Genomic DNA, 16,920 nt, shown 5'->3' on the forward strand with positions numbered 1-16,920 from the left:
ACTCCCCCTATCTCTCCCTTTCTCTGTCTCCCTTCCTCCCCTCTCTAGGACTGAATATTAGCACATACACAGGGTACAGTGATGCAGAAGCCAGGGGGTCTAAAGACAGAGAGAAAGTAGGGGCAGAAGCCATTTAGCAGAGGCACTTGGAAAGGGAGACCATGGCCCAGTGGGGATGAGGTGGGAAGCCCCAGAGAGCAGCTGACTCGTGAGAATGGCAGAGGGACTGCAACAGGACCAAGGAACTCAAGCGGAGGTGGGGCACCTGGAGTTTCTTTGGGGACCTAAATGTCACCCCCACGCTCCAGGAGACATGGCCACACCATTGCTGCATGCTTGGTGCCTGAGTTCCTCACTTTCCCTCAAGTTCTTTCTATGAATTTTGATCACCTGCTCCATCCCAAGAGTGACTGGTCCATGTAATCTAGAAGAGCAGAACTAACATTCTGTGATAACCTACAACAAAACTCAGAAGCCAGCAGGATCCCACTCAGCGCTAATTCCAAGGGGTCAGTGGTTTTCTTCTAGGTTTGTTAAGCTTCTGTTTATATTTATCTATTTCAATGCATGGGTCTAGGAATGGTAGCCCTGAGGTGGGACTTCTCCCATTTCAACCTTCTTTTAGCTGAAATGAAGCTATGGTGAATGCACGGAATTTCTTCTAAGTCTGTGAGGGGGAAGTCCCTTTATTAACCACAAATTCTTCCAGCAGAAGGATCATCTTCCATAGAACAGATTGGCCATAGCTGCTGGCATTGCCCCCAAGGGTTGTGTGGCCCTACCTGAGTGACCTCCTCCCTCCCCCCACCTGGCACCACCCTTTCCTCTCTGAGAAATCTCTTATTTAGTCCTTCATTTCTCATCCCGAGAAATGAGCACAAGCTGGAGCTCCACTCCGCCAGGCCACCCTTTGGGTTCTATAACACAGTGGTTCTCAAAATTAAAAAAAGAAAATTGGAAAAAGCCCTTTTTCCATATGAAATCTTACATGGAACGTCAACTTGTGAAACAGACTGGAGCCAAGAGGGGGGCAGGCCGGTTCAAGGCCAGGTCTCTACCTCCAGCCCCTCCCTCCACACACAGCCCTCCCCTCGCCTAGCACGGCTTCTTCCCGACCTCTCCCTCTGAGGCTCTCTCCCACCCCCAGGGCCCTGTGGCTCTGGGTGCTCTGAGAGGGACTTCAAGGGTCCCTGTAAAGCCACAGGGTTGAGAGCAGCGTGAAAACCTCTGCTCTTAGCAGTTGGAATTTCATTCATTTGAAGCCTGAGAAGGGCTACAAACAGAAATGGTTCTTATGATGTCCTCAATCAGGTTTCTGTTTTACCTCCCAGACAGCACTTCCTCCCCATGAGTGGAGGTGGATGACCATATGCCTGATGGATTCCAGGTTACCTGAACATGATCTCATACTTCCCACGATTCTTCAGCTGGAGGGGCTGCTTCACCTCTTCCATGACCTTCACGATCCCAAAGTCAAGGCCTCCTTCAGCTCCTGCAGAGGCCAGCAACCAGGGTGGGGAAGGGGATTAGATGGCATGGGAGTCAGAAGCAGAGGAACTTCCTGTTGAAGTTCCCATGGAAAATCCATGGTGTCAAACTCAGAAAATTTATTTTCTGATAACACTGCAGCTGAGAAAACTGCCCGTAACTGAGTCTCAGAATGGACTTTGCTTCGGCACCTACTTTAGCTCCCTCCATCTTAGGACCGCTGTCCTTCCCTTCATGATTTCCATTAGTTAAAACTTCTAGTAGCTAAAAATTTTTTTGCATCAAGTGTATAGTCAACATAGTTAGAATATTACATATAAATTTGTATAGTTTTACTTAGCACTGCCTCATAAGCATTTCCGCACATAATTAAAAATTCCTTATAAATGTGATGATCTTAATGGTTATAAAATACACCACGATATGCTGTTCTATAATTTACAGTATTATTTCTATGGCAATAGTGTTCCATTTTTTTTTAAAGATTTTATTTATTTATTTGTCAGAGGGAGAGAGATCACAAGTAGGCAGAGCAGCAGGCAAAGAGAGAGAGAGGGAAGCAGGCTCCCTGCTGAGCAGAGAGTCTGATGGGGGGTTCTATCCCAGGACCCTGAGATCATGACCTGGGTCAAAGGCAGAGGCTTAACTCACTGAGCCACCCATGCGCCCCAGTAGCATTCCATTCTTAATAGATATTTGGGTTATTTCCAATCTTCCATTAGTACAAATAATGCTGCAATAAATATCCTTGTACATAAGACTCACGACATCTAGGCAAACAGGCAGCTCTCATGTTCTCTAAATCTTGCTGAGAAGGAGGGCAAACAGAAGAAGCAAGAGTAATGGAAAACTGCATGCCAACAGGGAGGGTCTAACCTGGGTGTGAGGGCAGTGTAGTGAGTAGAATAATGCTCTGTGCCCTCAGAAGGTCTCCGTGTCCTTATCCCCATGAATATGCTGTAAATATGCATATGAACCTGTGAATCGGCTTGGTCATATGGTAAAGGGGGGTGATGGATGGAATTCAGGTTGCTCATCAGCTGACTCTGTCGGTCTGTCTATCTATCTATCTATCTATCTCTCTATCATCTGACTTTAAAATAGAAAGAGTATCTTGGATCCTCCAGGGAGGCCTACTGTAATTACTACACAAGTAGAAGAGGGAGATAGAAGTGGAGAGCAAGAGAGATGATGGTGTGAGAAGGACCTGACCCAACGATGTTGGCTTTGAAGATGGAGAAAAAAGGACCATGAGCCAAGGATGTAGGTAGCTTCTAGAAGCTAGAAAAGGTGAAGAAATGGATTCTCCTCCAGAGTTCCAGCAAGGAACGTGGCTCTGCCGATATCTTGATGCTAGCCCAGTTAGATCAGTTTTGGACTTCTGACCCATGGAACTGTGAGATCATAAATCCGTATTGTTACGAGCCACAATTTGTGGCAATTTGTTACAGCAGTGAGGGAAGACTAATGCAGGTAGGAAAAGAGCTCTGCCAACTTTGTAATTATCGCCACCCCTTGTCATCTCTAGCTGGAGAAAACTAAGATTCTTGTAGTCATTTTGCCAACACTACTCTGGGGCTTGCATCACTATTTGCTGAAATTCCACGTGCTCGCCAACAGCCATTGGTCTTCCTCTACATAAGGAATACATTGCACTCAAAGATGTAACTTCTAAACACCCTTTCCCTGAAGGGGTCAACAGACCTTTGGGGAAGGTGATGTCCAAGGCGACGTCATAAGACTCTGCAAAGACCAAGATGTTTTCAATCTGAACCACACCAACGAGATTTTCTGCATCTAAAACCTGTTAGGGTAAAAGGGTTTCTTCAGTAAAAGCAAGATCCATGGGGGACTTGGAGCTGGAACTACGTGCCACGCAGCAGGAATGATGAAGCAGGAGATGTGGTAGAGAATATTTTGAAGATGTATTTAGCTTTTGTCTTCAGTGACCATTTGGTATGACTGGTGTTCTCATAACATCCTTTGGGAAATGCCAGTGTAGACAATCAATGTAAGAATGGGGAAAAGCGACTACATTTTTCATCTTGTCCACTTATGAGGTTTAAATTATTTGCGTGATTTTCACTGCATTATTGAAGTTTGGGGCTATGAGTATACATACAAAGCAAAGTGTTCTTTGGAACTTCTAAATAAAATAAACCTGAGGAGCATTTTTCTGCCCGTTGAAACAGAAAACTTGCACGTTGTCAATCACCCTTGCTTTCCTGATTTTATATATCTGAATTCTTCTGTTTGTTTCTGGTTCAAACTATGGAAAAAGCACTAGATTTTCATATAAAATAAGTGTGTTTAGTGTATCTCTGCAGGAAATTTCAAATGTTTTATTTAAGTGAACACCTTTACTATTCAAGTTGGAAGTGTAAAAAAAAAAAAAAAAAAGCAAGCCTGCCCCCGTCCCCAAGTTGCTCACTGTCCCCTCCCTCCCTGTCCCGAGAAGCACCTGAACTGCTGTCATCTGTCAGCTGGACCCTACTTTTAACTCCTGAGACAAACAAGAGGGTGATAAAGTGTCCATTCATCAAGGGGAAGAGCCGTTGGCCATGGTGGGTAGCTCTCCCAGACACCCTTGCCTCTCTGGTGGTACCTCAAGTTGAGAAATAAAGTCACCAGCTCTGCATGACTTGTGCTTGGTGTCAAGTGGGAAGTTGGTAGCTGTCACCAAACTCAAGTTTTAATTCAGAATTTCCATCTTTTCTTTCATTGCGCATTTTGCCAATGTTTCACAGAGCAAATTGGACCCACTTAAATTTTACCTTCTTTTGCTGCTCAGCCTCTGACAGAGATGACAAAAAGGACTGGCAGCAGGAGGGCAAAACAGGACAAACAATCTGGATTACCATTTCCAGAATTTACACAGTACCTTTCTCCCGATAGATGCCATGCACCTAGAACATTCTATTTCCTTTGCTTTCTTATTGGAGTAGAGGGTGGAGGTTAAATTTTGTAACTGAGGGAAACAGGATGAACAATTTAAGAGGTACACAAATAAAATAAAATGAGTTCACCAGAGCACTTTCCAAGGGGACCACAAAGCAAGGCATTTCCTCATGTAGATGTTGAAGGAATCTGGAGAAGAGAAACCTTAGACAACTTTAAGGAGCCAGAGGGGAAACCCACTGTGTCTGCTCTGACTAGAACACATAGGGATGCTATATCATCCCTAAAATTAAGAAATGTTTCCATACCAGCTGGTAAACATCTGTCACATGACCTCTCCAAGTATCCCATCTTGCCTGTCTCCCCAACACCGCCCCCATAGGAACCCCTGGAGGTTCCATGACCCAGCACAGAAGGATGAAGCTGACAAAGCTGGGACCCTACACCAGCCATGCGACCTGGGTCATTGTTGTAGAGACCCTATCTGTGTAGAGACTGGTATTTAAAATGTGGACCACCACCCTCTGATATTCAAAACCAATTGTTGATTAAATGAATCTCTAAGTATCTGTGTTTGGCTACCTTAAGGACTGTCATAGGTGAGTGACAAGAGAGCCTGGATTCATTGAGTGGACCCAAAAGTAGAAACAGGATTAATTCATGGAAGTGACAGTTGGAAATCTGAACCCAGCCCAAGGAAGAATTAATAGACCTGTTCAAAGGAAGATCACGCTGCTATGAGAGTAAGTTTTCTATCCCTGCAAGTATTCAAAGAGAAGCTTGGATAATCCCTTCACTGTCGCAGAATCTATGCAACAAGCATCAAAAGTCAATGACATTCATTCATTCATTTGTTCATTCATTCATCTTACAGATTTTCCTGAGTAACTTCTACGTTCAGGCCTGTGCTAGACGTTGGGGATCTGATGGGGCAGCAGACTGAATGGTGGCCATGTCTTAACCCCTAGAACCCATGAATGTGACTTTATTTGGAAAAAGTCTTTGCAGATGTAATTAAATTAAAGATCTCAAGGTGAGATCATCCTGGTTTATCTGGTGGGCCCTAAACCCAATGACAAATGTCCTTACAAAAGACAGAAGAGGAGAGGACACAGGCAAAGAAGGCCATATGAAGACAAGAGGCAGAGGTTGGAGTGACGCAGCCACGAGCCCAAGACCTGGAGCCACCAGGAGCTGGAAAAGGCGAGGAAGGGTTTTTCCCTAGAGGCTTCAGAGGGAATGTGACCCTGCAGATACCTCAATTTCACATTTTTGGCTTCCAGAATTATAAGAGAATAAATGTGTGTTGTTTAAAGCCACTTAGTTTGTGATGGTTTGTGGGCATTTGTTACATCAGCTCTCAGGAATGAAAACAGATAGAAGCAGGTCGGGCGAGACCTCGTCCTGATGGAGTTCACAAGAGAAAGGAAAGAAAGAAAACAGGACATCCACCAGGGGGAGGCGCTCTGGAGGACAAAAGGCGAGGGTGAGGGACCGCACATAAGGGGTGATTAGCGGAACCCAGCTGGAGCTGGGGTGATTAGCGGAACCCAGCTGGAGCAGTGTTGTTTAGTAGAGCCAGAGAGCCTAGGGGTAACATTCTTGGCAGGGTTGTGGCAAGGCCAAGGGCCTGAGGCAGGAAAAAGCCAAGAGACCATGTGACAGAGCTGAGGTGTGAAAGCTTCTCTAGGCAGGAAGGGCCTGAGAAGCCCGTGGAGACCCTGGGCTCGGTCTTCACGGTGGCAGGAGCCCGCAGGTTGCTGCGGGGAAGAAAGGGGCTTGAGCTGACTGACCCGCAGCGGGAATTGGGCCCAAATACAGGCAAGAGACGTGCCAAGGGCGGCCTGGGAGAGGGCGGCGGCAGTGTGGGCGGAGGAGTGGGTGGGAGGGAGCTAGGCCGGGAGGCAGCTGGAGGGCAGGCTGTCCGGGGAAGGAGGGACTCCAGGATGGTTCCTGGGTGTCTGCTGGGAGCACCTGGGAGAAAGGTGATGGTACCGAGACAGGCGGCTGGTCTGAGCCGTGACAGGGTTTCGGAGCGAGGACTTGGGAGTCTCAGGCTTACTTTGGGATAGTAACATCATGCCCTCTCTCTCTCCCTCTCTCTGTCTGAGTGGAGTGAGCGCGCTGTTTGTGCAGCGGGCAATCAGCCATGAACAAGACTGTCTCCACAGAGCTTTCAGTTGGGTGCAGAGCAAGACACTGTGGGTCAGTGGTTGTCAAACAGGGATCGGTAAGGAGCGTGTAACACAGAGACGTGGCTCCGTGTGTGTGTGTGAGCATGTGTATGAGCGTGGGCTTGTCAGAGAACCCAGGATGTACACATTCTCATGGCCAAGTCTGGAGATGTGCGGCACCTCACCTCCAACCGGATCATCTTCTTGATGTTGACAGGCTTGGAGGGCTGGAAGTACACCTGCAGGCTGTACTCTGCCTTGCTGGGGATGGTCCCCTGCATGGTGGACACGGCGAAGTCATCGCCCAGGTGATCCAGGCTGGTGATCCGCCAGGCCACCGGCAGGGGTGTGACGTTGCGGAGAAGAACCACCTTGCATTCTTTCCTGCAGAGACCAAAAGGAGTTTTGTCTATCTCAAATGGTTCTGATTTATTCAGGCAGGTCCAAAAATGCCCTTCTGGTTACTTTCGTCATTGCTTAGTTCACTAACTGGAGTTCACCAGGGGACAGGGCCTTGCCGTGGCGATGAAGGAATGCAGGATACATATTATTGTCTCTTCTAGTAGCCCCAGAAATAAACATTCTCTATTTAGAATAATATAATGCCAGTGGATAAAATGTTAAGTTCTAGTTTTTGTCTAGTGTTCTCTGTGCTTCAATTTCTTCCTTCTTTCCTTCCTTCCCTCCTTCCTTTTCCAGGAGAATCTATTTTTTTTTTTGTTGTTGTTGTTGCGTTATGTTAGTCACCATGAAATACAGCATTAGTTTTTGATGCACTGTTCCAAGATTCATTGTTTACATAAAACACCCAGTGGGCCATGCAATACGTGCCCTCCTTAACACCCGTCACCAGGCTCACCCATGCCCCCACCCGCCTCCTCTCTAAAACCCTGTTTCTCAGAGTCTACAGTCTCTCATGGCTCGTCTCCCCCTCTGGTTTCCCTCAATTTACTTTTCCTTTCCTTCTCTTAATGTCCTCCATGTTATTCCTTATGTCCCACAAGTAAGTGGAGAAAGGGGAACCCTCTTACACTGTTGGTCGGAATGCAAGCTGGGTAGCCACTTTGAAAAACAGTGTGGAGATTCCTCAAAAAATTAAAAATAGAGCTACTCTATGACCTGGCAATTGCACTACTGGGATATTTTCCCCAAAGATACAGATGTAGTGAAAAGAAGGGCCATATGTACCCCAGTGTTCATAGCAGCAATGTCCACAATCGTCAAACTGTAGAAAGAGCTGTGATGCCCTTCAGTAGATGAATGGATAAAGAAGATGTGGTCCATATATACTATGGAATATTACTCAGCCATCAGAAAGGATGAATACCCAACTTTTGGTATGGATGGTACCCATCCATCAATATGAATGGGACTGGCGGAGATTATGCTGAGTGAAATAAGTTAAGCAGAGAAAGACAATTATGTGGTTTCACTTACTTGTGCTTTAACTTCTAAAGCAAAGATTCTTAACCTTTGAGGGCAATGGACTGCTTAGAGAATTTGGAAAAAGTGATTCCTTCTGAGAAAAATGCAAATATGCACACATTTTGGCAGTTAATTTTGGGGGGTGGTTGGCCCTGGACCCCATGGGCGAAACGTCTTGGTTTGTACAGGACCAGAAGTTTCCCCAGATGCAGGATTTTCAGTGCTACAACAAGGAGAGGGCTGAGAAAATTGGGACGAGTTGGCCACCCTAGAACTAAGTGTTCTTTAAATCCCATCACAGTCCTGGTATCATCCAGAACTCTGACCTGTGCAACAAGAGCCGGTCAAAATGCAATTGTTTGGAGTCCAGCTCGAGTTCTGGGCGGACTCCTTGGCAGGTTAACTTGAAGACAGCTGGCTCTGGGTTCTCCTTGATGCAACAGACAATGCAGTCATCAAAGACACCGACCGCGGTAGGGTAGGCCCATATATTCAGCATCTAAAGGAAGCATCAAAAGAGTACATTGATGCTAAGAATGCCGCGACCTCCAATTTCCCAGGAAAGACTTGCCCCGGTGGACTTGTTTCCGTGTGGCTGTACCTGCTTCTCATTGGGTTTCAGAGTCATGTTGATGGGCTCCAGGAAGTAGGTGTTTGCTTTGACATCATTCTGAAAACAGAAGAATGCCTCCACGACCATTGGGGAACTGTTCAGGATGGTCAGCGTCTCTGTGTTGCCTGGGAACAAGGAGGACTTGTACCTGGAAGTGAACAAAGATTAGGGATGTGGATTTAAGGATGGACTGGGAGTTCAGGTGGCAAAGGAGACTGTGGGGCGTACGGCAGTGCCAGAGGGTAATGTGGTGCACTGAGACAGTGGCCTGGCAGCTAAGCTTCACAGTTGTGAAGACTTGCAGCTGGACTTGACCTCCCCCTCCCCCACCCCTGCCAAGCCTTGGTCTCCTCATCTCTACGATGGGATGATAATACTTCTTAGGATTCCTAGGAGTATTACACGCAATGGTGTACCTAATGCTCTTCAGGACAGCTACAGATATCAAATGCCCCCAGATAGTAGCTATTATTGCAAAGTATTCTGTTTTTTAAAAAAAAGTTTATTTATTTATTTAAGTAATCTCTATACCCAACATGGGGCTCGAACTCACGACCCTAAGATCAAGAGTCACATGCTCTATCAACAGAGCCAGCCAGGTGCTCCATTATTGCAAAGAATTCTGAGAAACGTGAGGATCTACCCTTCCCAGGGCTTATATTCCCAGGACATATAATCCTTTGAGAGCGGCTTGTTCTTTCCCACCTGCCTTAGAGATGATCACATTGACCTCCTTCTCCTAGACCTGTACACGACATTGCTGTTTTGACATGGATTCGTTTGGTGTGGTTCACTGTTGCAAGGCTGTTTCTGTTCCCTTGTGACTTGGGGAAAGAGCCACAGAGGTGAGCACTGTGGGCATTAGAAGCTGCTCGGTTAAAGGTTAATAAAAAGGAACCACAGAAAGTACAAGGAATGCTGGTGAAGATGCACAGCCCAGGGACAGTCTGAAAAGCTTTTTGGATATGCAGTGATGGAGGAAGGAAGGACAGTAAACGGTAGAGAGCAACTCAGGGTCAGAGAGGCAGAGTGCAGAGTGCTCTCTGTGGCGCTGCCAAAGGGGTGGTGGCCTTTACTGTGCTAAATCCCATGTGCTAAGTCCTGATTATCCAGTTCAGTTTCACAAATCTGTGGACGGCTGCTTTGATTTTCCCATTTTGCAGATGAGAACACTGAGGCTCAGCAGGGTTTGAGAAAACAGATAACACCCGGTTGTACTGGGTCTTGTTTTTTGGGCCACTGTAATCCCTCTCCTCCTAGGCCAGTGCAGTCTGGCCCCAAGTTCTGGTGGGTTCCAGGGCTGCCAGGACCCATGTCTCTCTGAATAGCAATGATTTCCCTGACTCTAGACCCTGGACTGCAGTGTCCATCATGTTCGTTAACGGGAGCCCCCTTCTTCTCTCTGCGAAGCCCTTCTCCTGGGCCCCTTCTAGAGGCAGATCCACTCCAGCATCAGTCAACCCTGTGCGTCTTGGCTTTCTGGTCCAGCCTCTCAGGAACCAAACTCCAGTTATTAAGAGGCTGGAGAACAAAGAGGCTTTGTTTGTTCTACCAAGTCAGCAAGAACACAAACTCTAATCACCATAATAAATGCCAGACTGAATTAAGACGTGCTTAGAGCTGGGTCCAGTTCTGGTCATGCCTCCCTGCCTATACAGTGAGAAGTTTGTACATAACCGAAAAAACTGGTATCTCTAAAAACCTGTGACCGTCAACATCACTCAGGGCCCCAATTCTGCCCGACAGCCTTCCTCTGTTTCTTTACTATTCTACCTCTCCAACTTTCCACAAAAACTGTTTCATCTGCTCTCTATTTTCTCAACATTTCTATCTTCCCTCCGCTTCCCTTCCTGTTAGGGATGACCTCACAACATGTGTTATGGAGAAAACAGACCGTAGCATGGGAACCTTCTCCCGGGCCCAACCACATCTGCACCCGAAGCCGTCCGCCTTCACTCCCCCTAGTGGGCAGTGGTGAACCCTCTTCCTGGCAGGAACAGCATCTCTGTACCCCGTTCGTGTGGTCTCAGGGAGCTGTACCTCCAATGGCCCTTACTTCCTCTGGAAACGCCTACCTCCTCCTCCCTGTGTCCCCTTGGCATCCAAACAGCGTAAGAACCGCAGTGTGTGAGCAGTGTCCCTGGGTCCCATGTCCCCTCTTGTCCTCGGCTGCCTGCCCTTCTCTTCAGGGCCAAGATTTCCAGAGAACGACCTTTACACTCGGTCTCCATTCTCTCACCTCCCACTGATTCCTCAACTCACTTTGCTCGGGCTTCATCCTCAGAAATCCCCAAAAGGACCTTTGCTTAGACTCCTGGGACCTCTCTGTTGTTGAACCCCATGGAGGTCCCCTGAGAACCAGACCGCAGAGCTTATTCCTTGGTGTGTGTGGCTACTAGCTATATCTCCTAAGCATTTCAAACAACATATCCCAAAGTAGACGCTTGGTCCTACTCTTTCCCCACTAAAACCTCATCCGTCTCCAGGCTTTTCCATCTGGGAAGATGGCACCCACATTCATCTGGGCGGCTTAGCAGAAACTTGGGGCACAAGAACCCGGTTCTCCTGTGGTTCAGAGCTAACCGAGGCAGCAATAGTAAAAGCTATGTCCACACCGGCATGTACCATTCGTGAGTCCAACGGGATGTCTGAAATTTGCCTTGAAATAATGGAACACGTACTTATCTCTTGATTTTCCGCAAAGCAGTGGCCCGAAGTAAAACCTCTCCGTGCTCATAATATACTTCTTAAAGATGACCTCGTTTTGCTTCATGTCTGGCTTTCGCTGAGGAAATACCACTCTGAACACAGGGGAGGAAAAGAGGAGGAGAGGCTGTCTGAGTGCAAGTTCAATGCCTCCATTTGACAGTGACCTGAACCCAACACTCCTTTGTTCAGCAAAGGGTTCAAGTATCTGGAGACAGAATGATTCTTAATCTGAGGACCTTAGTTGTTATTCCTTCTCCCTCCCTTCCACCATCCCCAGGGATGAGAGCTTGAACTTGAGGAAAAAATTCCCAGGTGTCTTTCATAATGAGTGGCTGATGGTAGACTGAGAGAGATTTCCCATGCCAGTGCGCTCAACCAGAAAAACTGAAAATCTCCGTGGAAAACTAGTTCTGGTGGACATTAACCAGCTTCAGAGTTCCTTGTTCAGTGTGGGCCCTGGTAAGAACAGCAAAAATGCTCCTCTTGGTCGATAAGCTATATTTAAGCTGATTTATGGATAAGCTATAAAAGGCCTCAGCCCTGGAGGGTTTGTCCCACTAGCTTGCCCAGCTGGGTGACTTTATGTTGTGGATAAGGGGTATGGTGGTGTTTGGTAGCTCAGAAAAATGTCCCCCCATGGAGAGAGTCACACCTTTAGTGATATTACAGGACAAATTAAAAAAAAAAATCCGAGAGTACACATAAAACCTGCTTAAGTTTGCCTCATTGTCCAATAAGCAAACTAACTGGCCAGAGGATGACGCGTCCCTGGCCTTCGCACCTATTAACATTCTCTGTAGCTCACTCTGAGGGTCCATGCCATTCCTTTGGCTTCGTGGATGTCCAAGACACCAAAGCCCCATACGACCAGAGGGCCTGGGTGCTGCCCCAGTTCCATGTTAGCAGTAAGAGCTACCTTGCTTAAAGCGCCATGGGGCCAAAAGAAAATGTTTGTCGACTCATTCATTTATTTATTCAATATTTTTCAACTCTCTCTCTCTCTTTCTCTTTTAGGTGTAGATATTGTTTATTAATAGGCAAGGCCTACTGATTTATTACTTCTTGGATATACCCACGGTCCAGCCCTGGCAGCCTGTGGTCTTGGTGGGCACACATATGGGATGCTTCATAAATCTGCGTGTTGTCCGTGTGCAAGGGCCTTGCTTCTATGTATTGTTCTAGTTCGATCAACTATCTCTTTTAAGGCAAAATACACTTACTTCGGGTCTTGGCAAATGTAGGGGTAACAGCAGACACCTCGGCAATAGAGCTGGTACTGGCGGCGGGTTCCAAGGATCTCGAAGTTGAACGTCTGGTCGAAGTTCCCGAGGTCGTTGGAAGAGAAGTGTATTCGCAGCGTCACCTCACCGTTGGCTGGCACGATCCACCGGAAATGATTCAGCCTGCAAACGACCACAGACCTTTTAAAGAGAGAAGCCTTCCTTTGGGCCTCTGAGAGCAGACAGGGCTGTTGCCTGGGAGAAGTCCTGGCCATCCGGAGGCCCCTCTGGCAGGACAGGCACGCCTTCTATTCGGGGCTCTAGCATTCCCTTCTCTGGGTGACTCAGAGGCCCACCTGATGAATTTCTCCTGGGAGAACTGCCCAGCGAAGTTGTTCTGGTCCATGTCCGACAAGGGGGCAATGGCTCCGGCTGTTCCCGCAGAGAGGCCCTTCCTGTTGATGGCCATGCGACGTTTGTCCTTCTGAGTGTCTCGGGCCTGGTCTGCTTTTTCTTTTGGTTTCTGTCTGCTCCCCTTAGAGGAGGTGGTCTGCTCCTCCTGGGTCTTAATTAAACACAAACACAAAGCTTAAGTACTCATTGACATACACGGAAGACAGAGACGCCTCGAATATGTGCGTGCTGTGTGTGCAGGATGCTGGCAGCTGCCGAGGGCAGAGAGGAGGGCCTAGCCCACTTCCCCAGTGGAGAAGAGGAGGAGAGCTGGTGCTTTCCTGGGCTCCCCATTCCCTGAAGAGGAGGCCGAAGCCCAGAGAAAGCTTCGAGCTGCAGGGAGAGGTTTCCTGCACTGCGTTTTGTTGGGGTGTGTCTTTAGTACCCCTTACTCCAGACCCCTCACCCTGACTTGTGGGCAGACCAGATCTGTATTCCTATAGAATATGCCATACTCTGAAATTTTCTGACTATTCCTCGAGCATCATTTCGCTTATTCCTTCATTCCCTGTATTTTCTGTAAACTGGAAATTAGGCATAAAGTTTGATGAGATTCAGAGAAGGTGCTGTATATGTCACACTCCATCACAAGAAGGGACCAAAAAAAAAAAAAAAAAAAGCCACCTCAACCCATGATTACCGATGCACTCTATTCACCCTGGAATGGCACTCGCCAGACTGGCCTCCATAGTGGGGTGTTTCCCCTTGCTGCCAGCTAGTCCCCTGTGGGACGAGGTTCTGGCTGTAGTATCTTGTTCCCCAACAAAGTACTGCTTTTTAGATCAGTTGGTGCTCCTTAATTAATTACTTCATTTCTAATTTTACTATTCTTTCTATAGTTTTGGCTGCCATTCTTCTAGAATGAAGAGCTTTCCTTTGCCAACTGGGGATGAATTCGAGTTCCTCCTAGAATGGTTAAGTTCAAGAATGCTTAACCCTTTTCTGTTAATGGCTAATTTTATGGAAAGAAGTGGGTGTCATCGTCACCTCCAATGTGGGCAATTTTTTCCATTTTCTTTTTTATTTGGACTTTTTTCTAGTAGGGTGTGTCCATTCATGCTGCTGATCTCAGACGATAATTCCCCATTTATTTTTAAATAGAAGTTTGAGTCAATCTCTTCACCAAATTGAGGCTGAGGTGGGGCCTACTGGTGATTTTATTTCCTACCGGTGATTTTATTATTCTTTGCTGATGTGCCTGGTTTGTAGGAAGCTGGGTGGAGAGATTCAAATCTGGGGCTACCATATTTTTCTGGGAATAAATAACCCTTCTCCAGCTTTTAATAGACATACCTTCTGCAATTATTGGTCAAACCCATTTTCCTTTGTGATTTATTCTATTAATTACATATCTATTTTCTTCTACTTACATGTGATTTCATTTCAGTTACTCATAGTTTTGATCTAGCTGGAATTAATTTTACTCTATTGTGTCAGGCAAAGAGATAAAAAGTGAGTTTACCACAATATCCAATCTCATACTCATAACTTCTTTGAAAATCTGTTCTTTTCTTAGTGTTGTGTGTTCCCTTAACTTGTGTCTATTCTTTTTTTTTTTTTTAAGATTTTATTTATTTATTTGACAGGCAGAGATCACAAGTAGGCAGAGAGGTAGGCAGAGAAAGAGGAGGAAGCAGGCTCCCTGCTGAGCAGAGAGCCCCATGTGGGGCTTGATCCCAGGACTCTGGGATCATGACCTGAGCCGAAGGCAGAGGCTTTAACCCACCGAGCCATCCAGGTGCCCCTACTGATTCTTGTCTTCTCATATACTGTGTGAATGACCTTAGCCTCCCAATACATTCTAATATCTTTTTTAAAGAGAGCTGCTTTTGGAAAAAAAGAGAGAGAGAGACCACGCTGCATTTGCTTATTATTTCTCCCAAATGAGCTTTAGAGCAATTCAACGAGTTCCCTAGACCATCCCACGGGGACCAGAAAGGGTGCAAGATGAGAATCAGGCATTTTGAGAGAGGCTCACGTGGGGTCCCCAGCTGAGATACGCGACGAGTCAATGGCAAACACGTCAGTGAATGTGACACCCAACACCATACCCCGTTCTTGACCATGCGGAGGGGGACCTTCCTTGTCTGCCCAACTGAAGTCCTACCAAAATCAGGAGAACAAGAGGCTGGCTTGCTCCTTACCTTCCCAAAGCCCGTAGTGCCCAAAAGCTCTGCTTCTGCTTCCCCTTCTCTTTTCTCCTCCAGCAGGGACAGCTCTTCAGATGGGGAGATCACAAACACGAAATGCTTCAGGATTTCTGTTGTGGCCAAAGGCAGCCGCTTCAGGGGGTAGGAGATGACTGAGAATAAGGCGGGAGGTGGGATGGGTGGTCCCGAGGAACCCAGACCCAAGATGTCCAGGATCTAAAGGAAAAGCCAATGGTTAATTTCTGAGGCAGAGGGCAGGGTGTCCCCAGCTGCTCCCCTGAGTGAGCACAGGGAGGTTTGGACTCTCCTGCCTCTTCCTAACACTCTTGGGAGGTGCCTCTGCCCTGGGCACATGTTGGGGAAGGGGGGTGAAGGGCCCGTGACACAGCTCTGCAGGTCTTTCTCGACCCCTGTGCCCCCAGAGCAGGCTGGGGCTCTTGCTGTGGACTGTGTGTCCCCTATCCTTCTCTTATCATGGTCTTAGTCCCCTTGTCGTGTCTGTCTCTGCAAATGGATGTAAACTCCACTGGGACAGACACTAGGGCTGAGCACACAGCAGGCGCTCAGTATGTTTTAGATGCCAGCTCTCAAGATTCTGATGTCAATGGTACAGAGTCGGTCCATCTGCCTCCAGGTCCCATGTTAATCTTTCTGTTACCTTTAAATGTTCTTTCTTTCTGAGGCTGAAAGTAAGTGAAGGTTGGAACAGGTCAAGTTTGGCAAAGAAAACAAGTCAGGGTTCTGGGAATTGGGTAAAGGATGGGAAAGAAGAGAGAAGTCGAAAAGAAACCGAAGAGAAAATGCATTCCTCCAGCATTCTCTGCTTCTGCTGTTTCAACTGAGTGGGCACCCGCCAGAGCGGGCAGCTTGAACGTTTCTCGGCAGCTCCCATCTCAGCAGGGAAACCCTGTAGCCCAAGCAGGCGATCTCCGCATAAGTCACTGTCACAACGGTAAATTGGACAGCCCGCCACAGCTTCTGTTCTGTGGACCAAGCAGGCACTTAGGCCGAGCCGGCAGCTGTGTGTGTGGAATCCTGGGTTTCTGACCTGCGGGTCCGGCCGCCAAAGGCTTTTCCTGCCTAAGCATAGCCAGTGTTAACTCCCAGGGTTTGAATGTCTGTGAGGGAAAGGAATGGGTAGTTTGTACCAATTATTAAATGGAGCCAGGGGTCAAGAACTGTAACCAACAGTCTAAGCTGTCGCTTGGGGTGTGCGGACAACGAGAATAAGCCAGAAGGTAACCTTGGCTATAGTCCTGGAACATAAAACAAGATGAGAAGAAGTTCTTTTTCAAAAAACATATTTCTGGGGAGAAAAGTGGCCAAGAGTCTCCTCAGGCAGAACTGTGAGACGAGTGGTTTGTTGTCGTGTGTCCCCCAGTCATCTTCCAGCCTTCAGCCTACCCGGACCTCTGCAGCGAGACTCTCCACGTGCGGCCGCATCCCACACCAGTCCGCCCCTTTGAGGAATTACCTGTGTTTTCCCATCAACTCTCACCTGCCAAACCTTCTTCCCTGGCTCTGTTCTCTCCTTGTTAAGGCTGCATCTAGTTTCCGATCAACTAAACTAAAAATCAGCAAACTGTGGCCCCCAGGTCAGATCTGGCCTGTTACCTGCTTTTGTAAATTAAGTTGTACAGGGACGGAGTCATGTCTGTTGATTTACATGGTGGTGGTTGTGACAGAGACTGTAGGACTTGCAGCTTGAAATATTTGCTTTCTGGTGTTTTGCAGAAAAAGCTCATTTCTGGACAAAATGCTATAAAAACCATCTCCTCCAAACCCTCATG

The 16,920-nt window shown here is 47.3% G+C and overlaps 1 protein-coding gene across 3 annotated transcripts in view; it reads right to left on the minus strand.

Moving 5' to 3' along the window:
• HYDIN (HYDIN axonemal central pair apparatus protein) overlaps nt 1-16,920 on the minus strand; it is a 385,540-nt gene that overhangs the window by 68,485 nt on the left and 300,135 nt on the right. For all 3 annotated transcript variants that reach the window (XM_059150954.1, XM_059150956.1, XM_059150955.1), the window contains 9 exons: nt 15,125-15,346; nt 12,884-13,092; nt 12,528-12,710; nt 11,280-11,399; nt 8,587-8,746; nt 8,312-8,484; nt 6,746-6,944; nt 3,193-3,292; nt 1,393-1,492 (listed from right to left, as the gene is read on the minus strand). In XM_059150954.1, coding sequence (XP_059006937.1) covers nt 1,393-1,492; nt 3,193-3,292; nt 6,746-6,944; nt 8,312-8,484; nt 8,587-8,746; nt 11,280-11,399; nt 12,528-12,710; nt 12,884-13,092; nt 15,125-15,346 — 1,466 coding nt within the window. The remainder of the gene's footprint in view (nt 1-1,392; nt 1,493-3,192; nt 3,293-6,745; nt 6,945-8,311; nt 8,485-8,586; nt 8,747-11,279; nt 11,400-12,527; nt 12,711-12,883; nt 13,093-15,124; nt 15,347-16,920) is intronic.

The sequence above is a fragment of the Mustela lutreola genome, chromosome 16 (assembly GCF_030435805.1).
Source record: "Mustela lutreola isolate mMusLut2 chromosome 16, mMusLut2.pri, whole genome shotgun sequence".
Lineage (NCBI taxonomy): Eukaryota > Metazoa > Chordata > Mammalia > Carnivora > Mustelidae > Mustela > Mustela lutreola.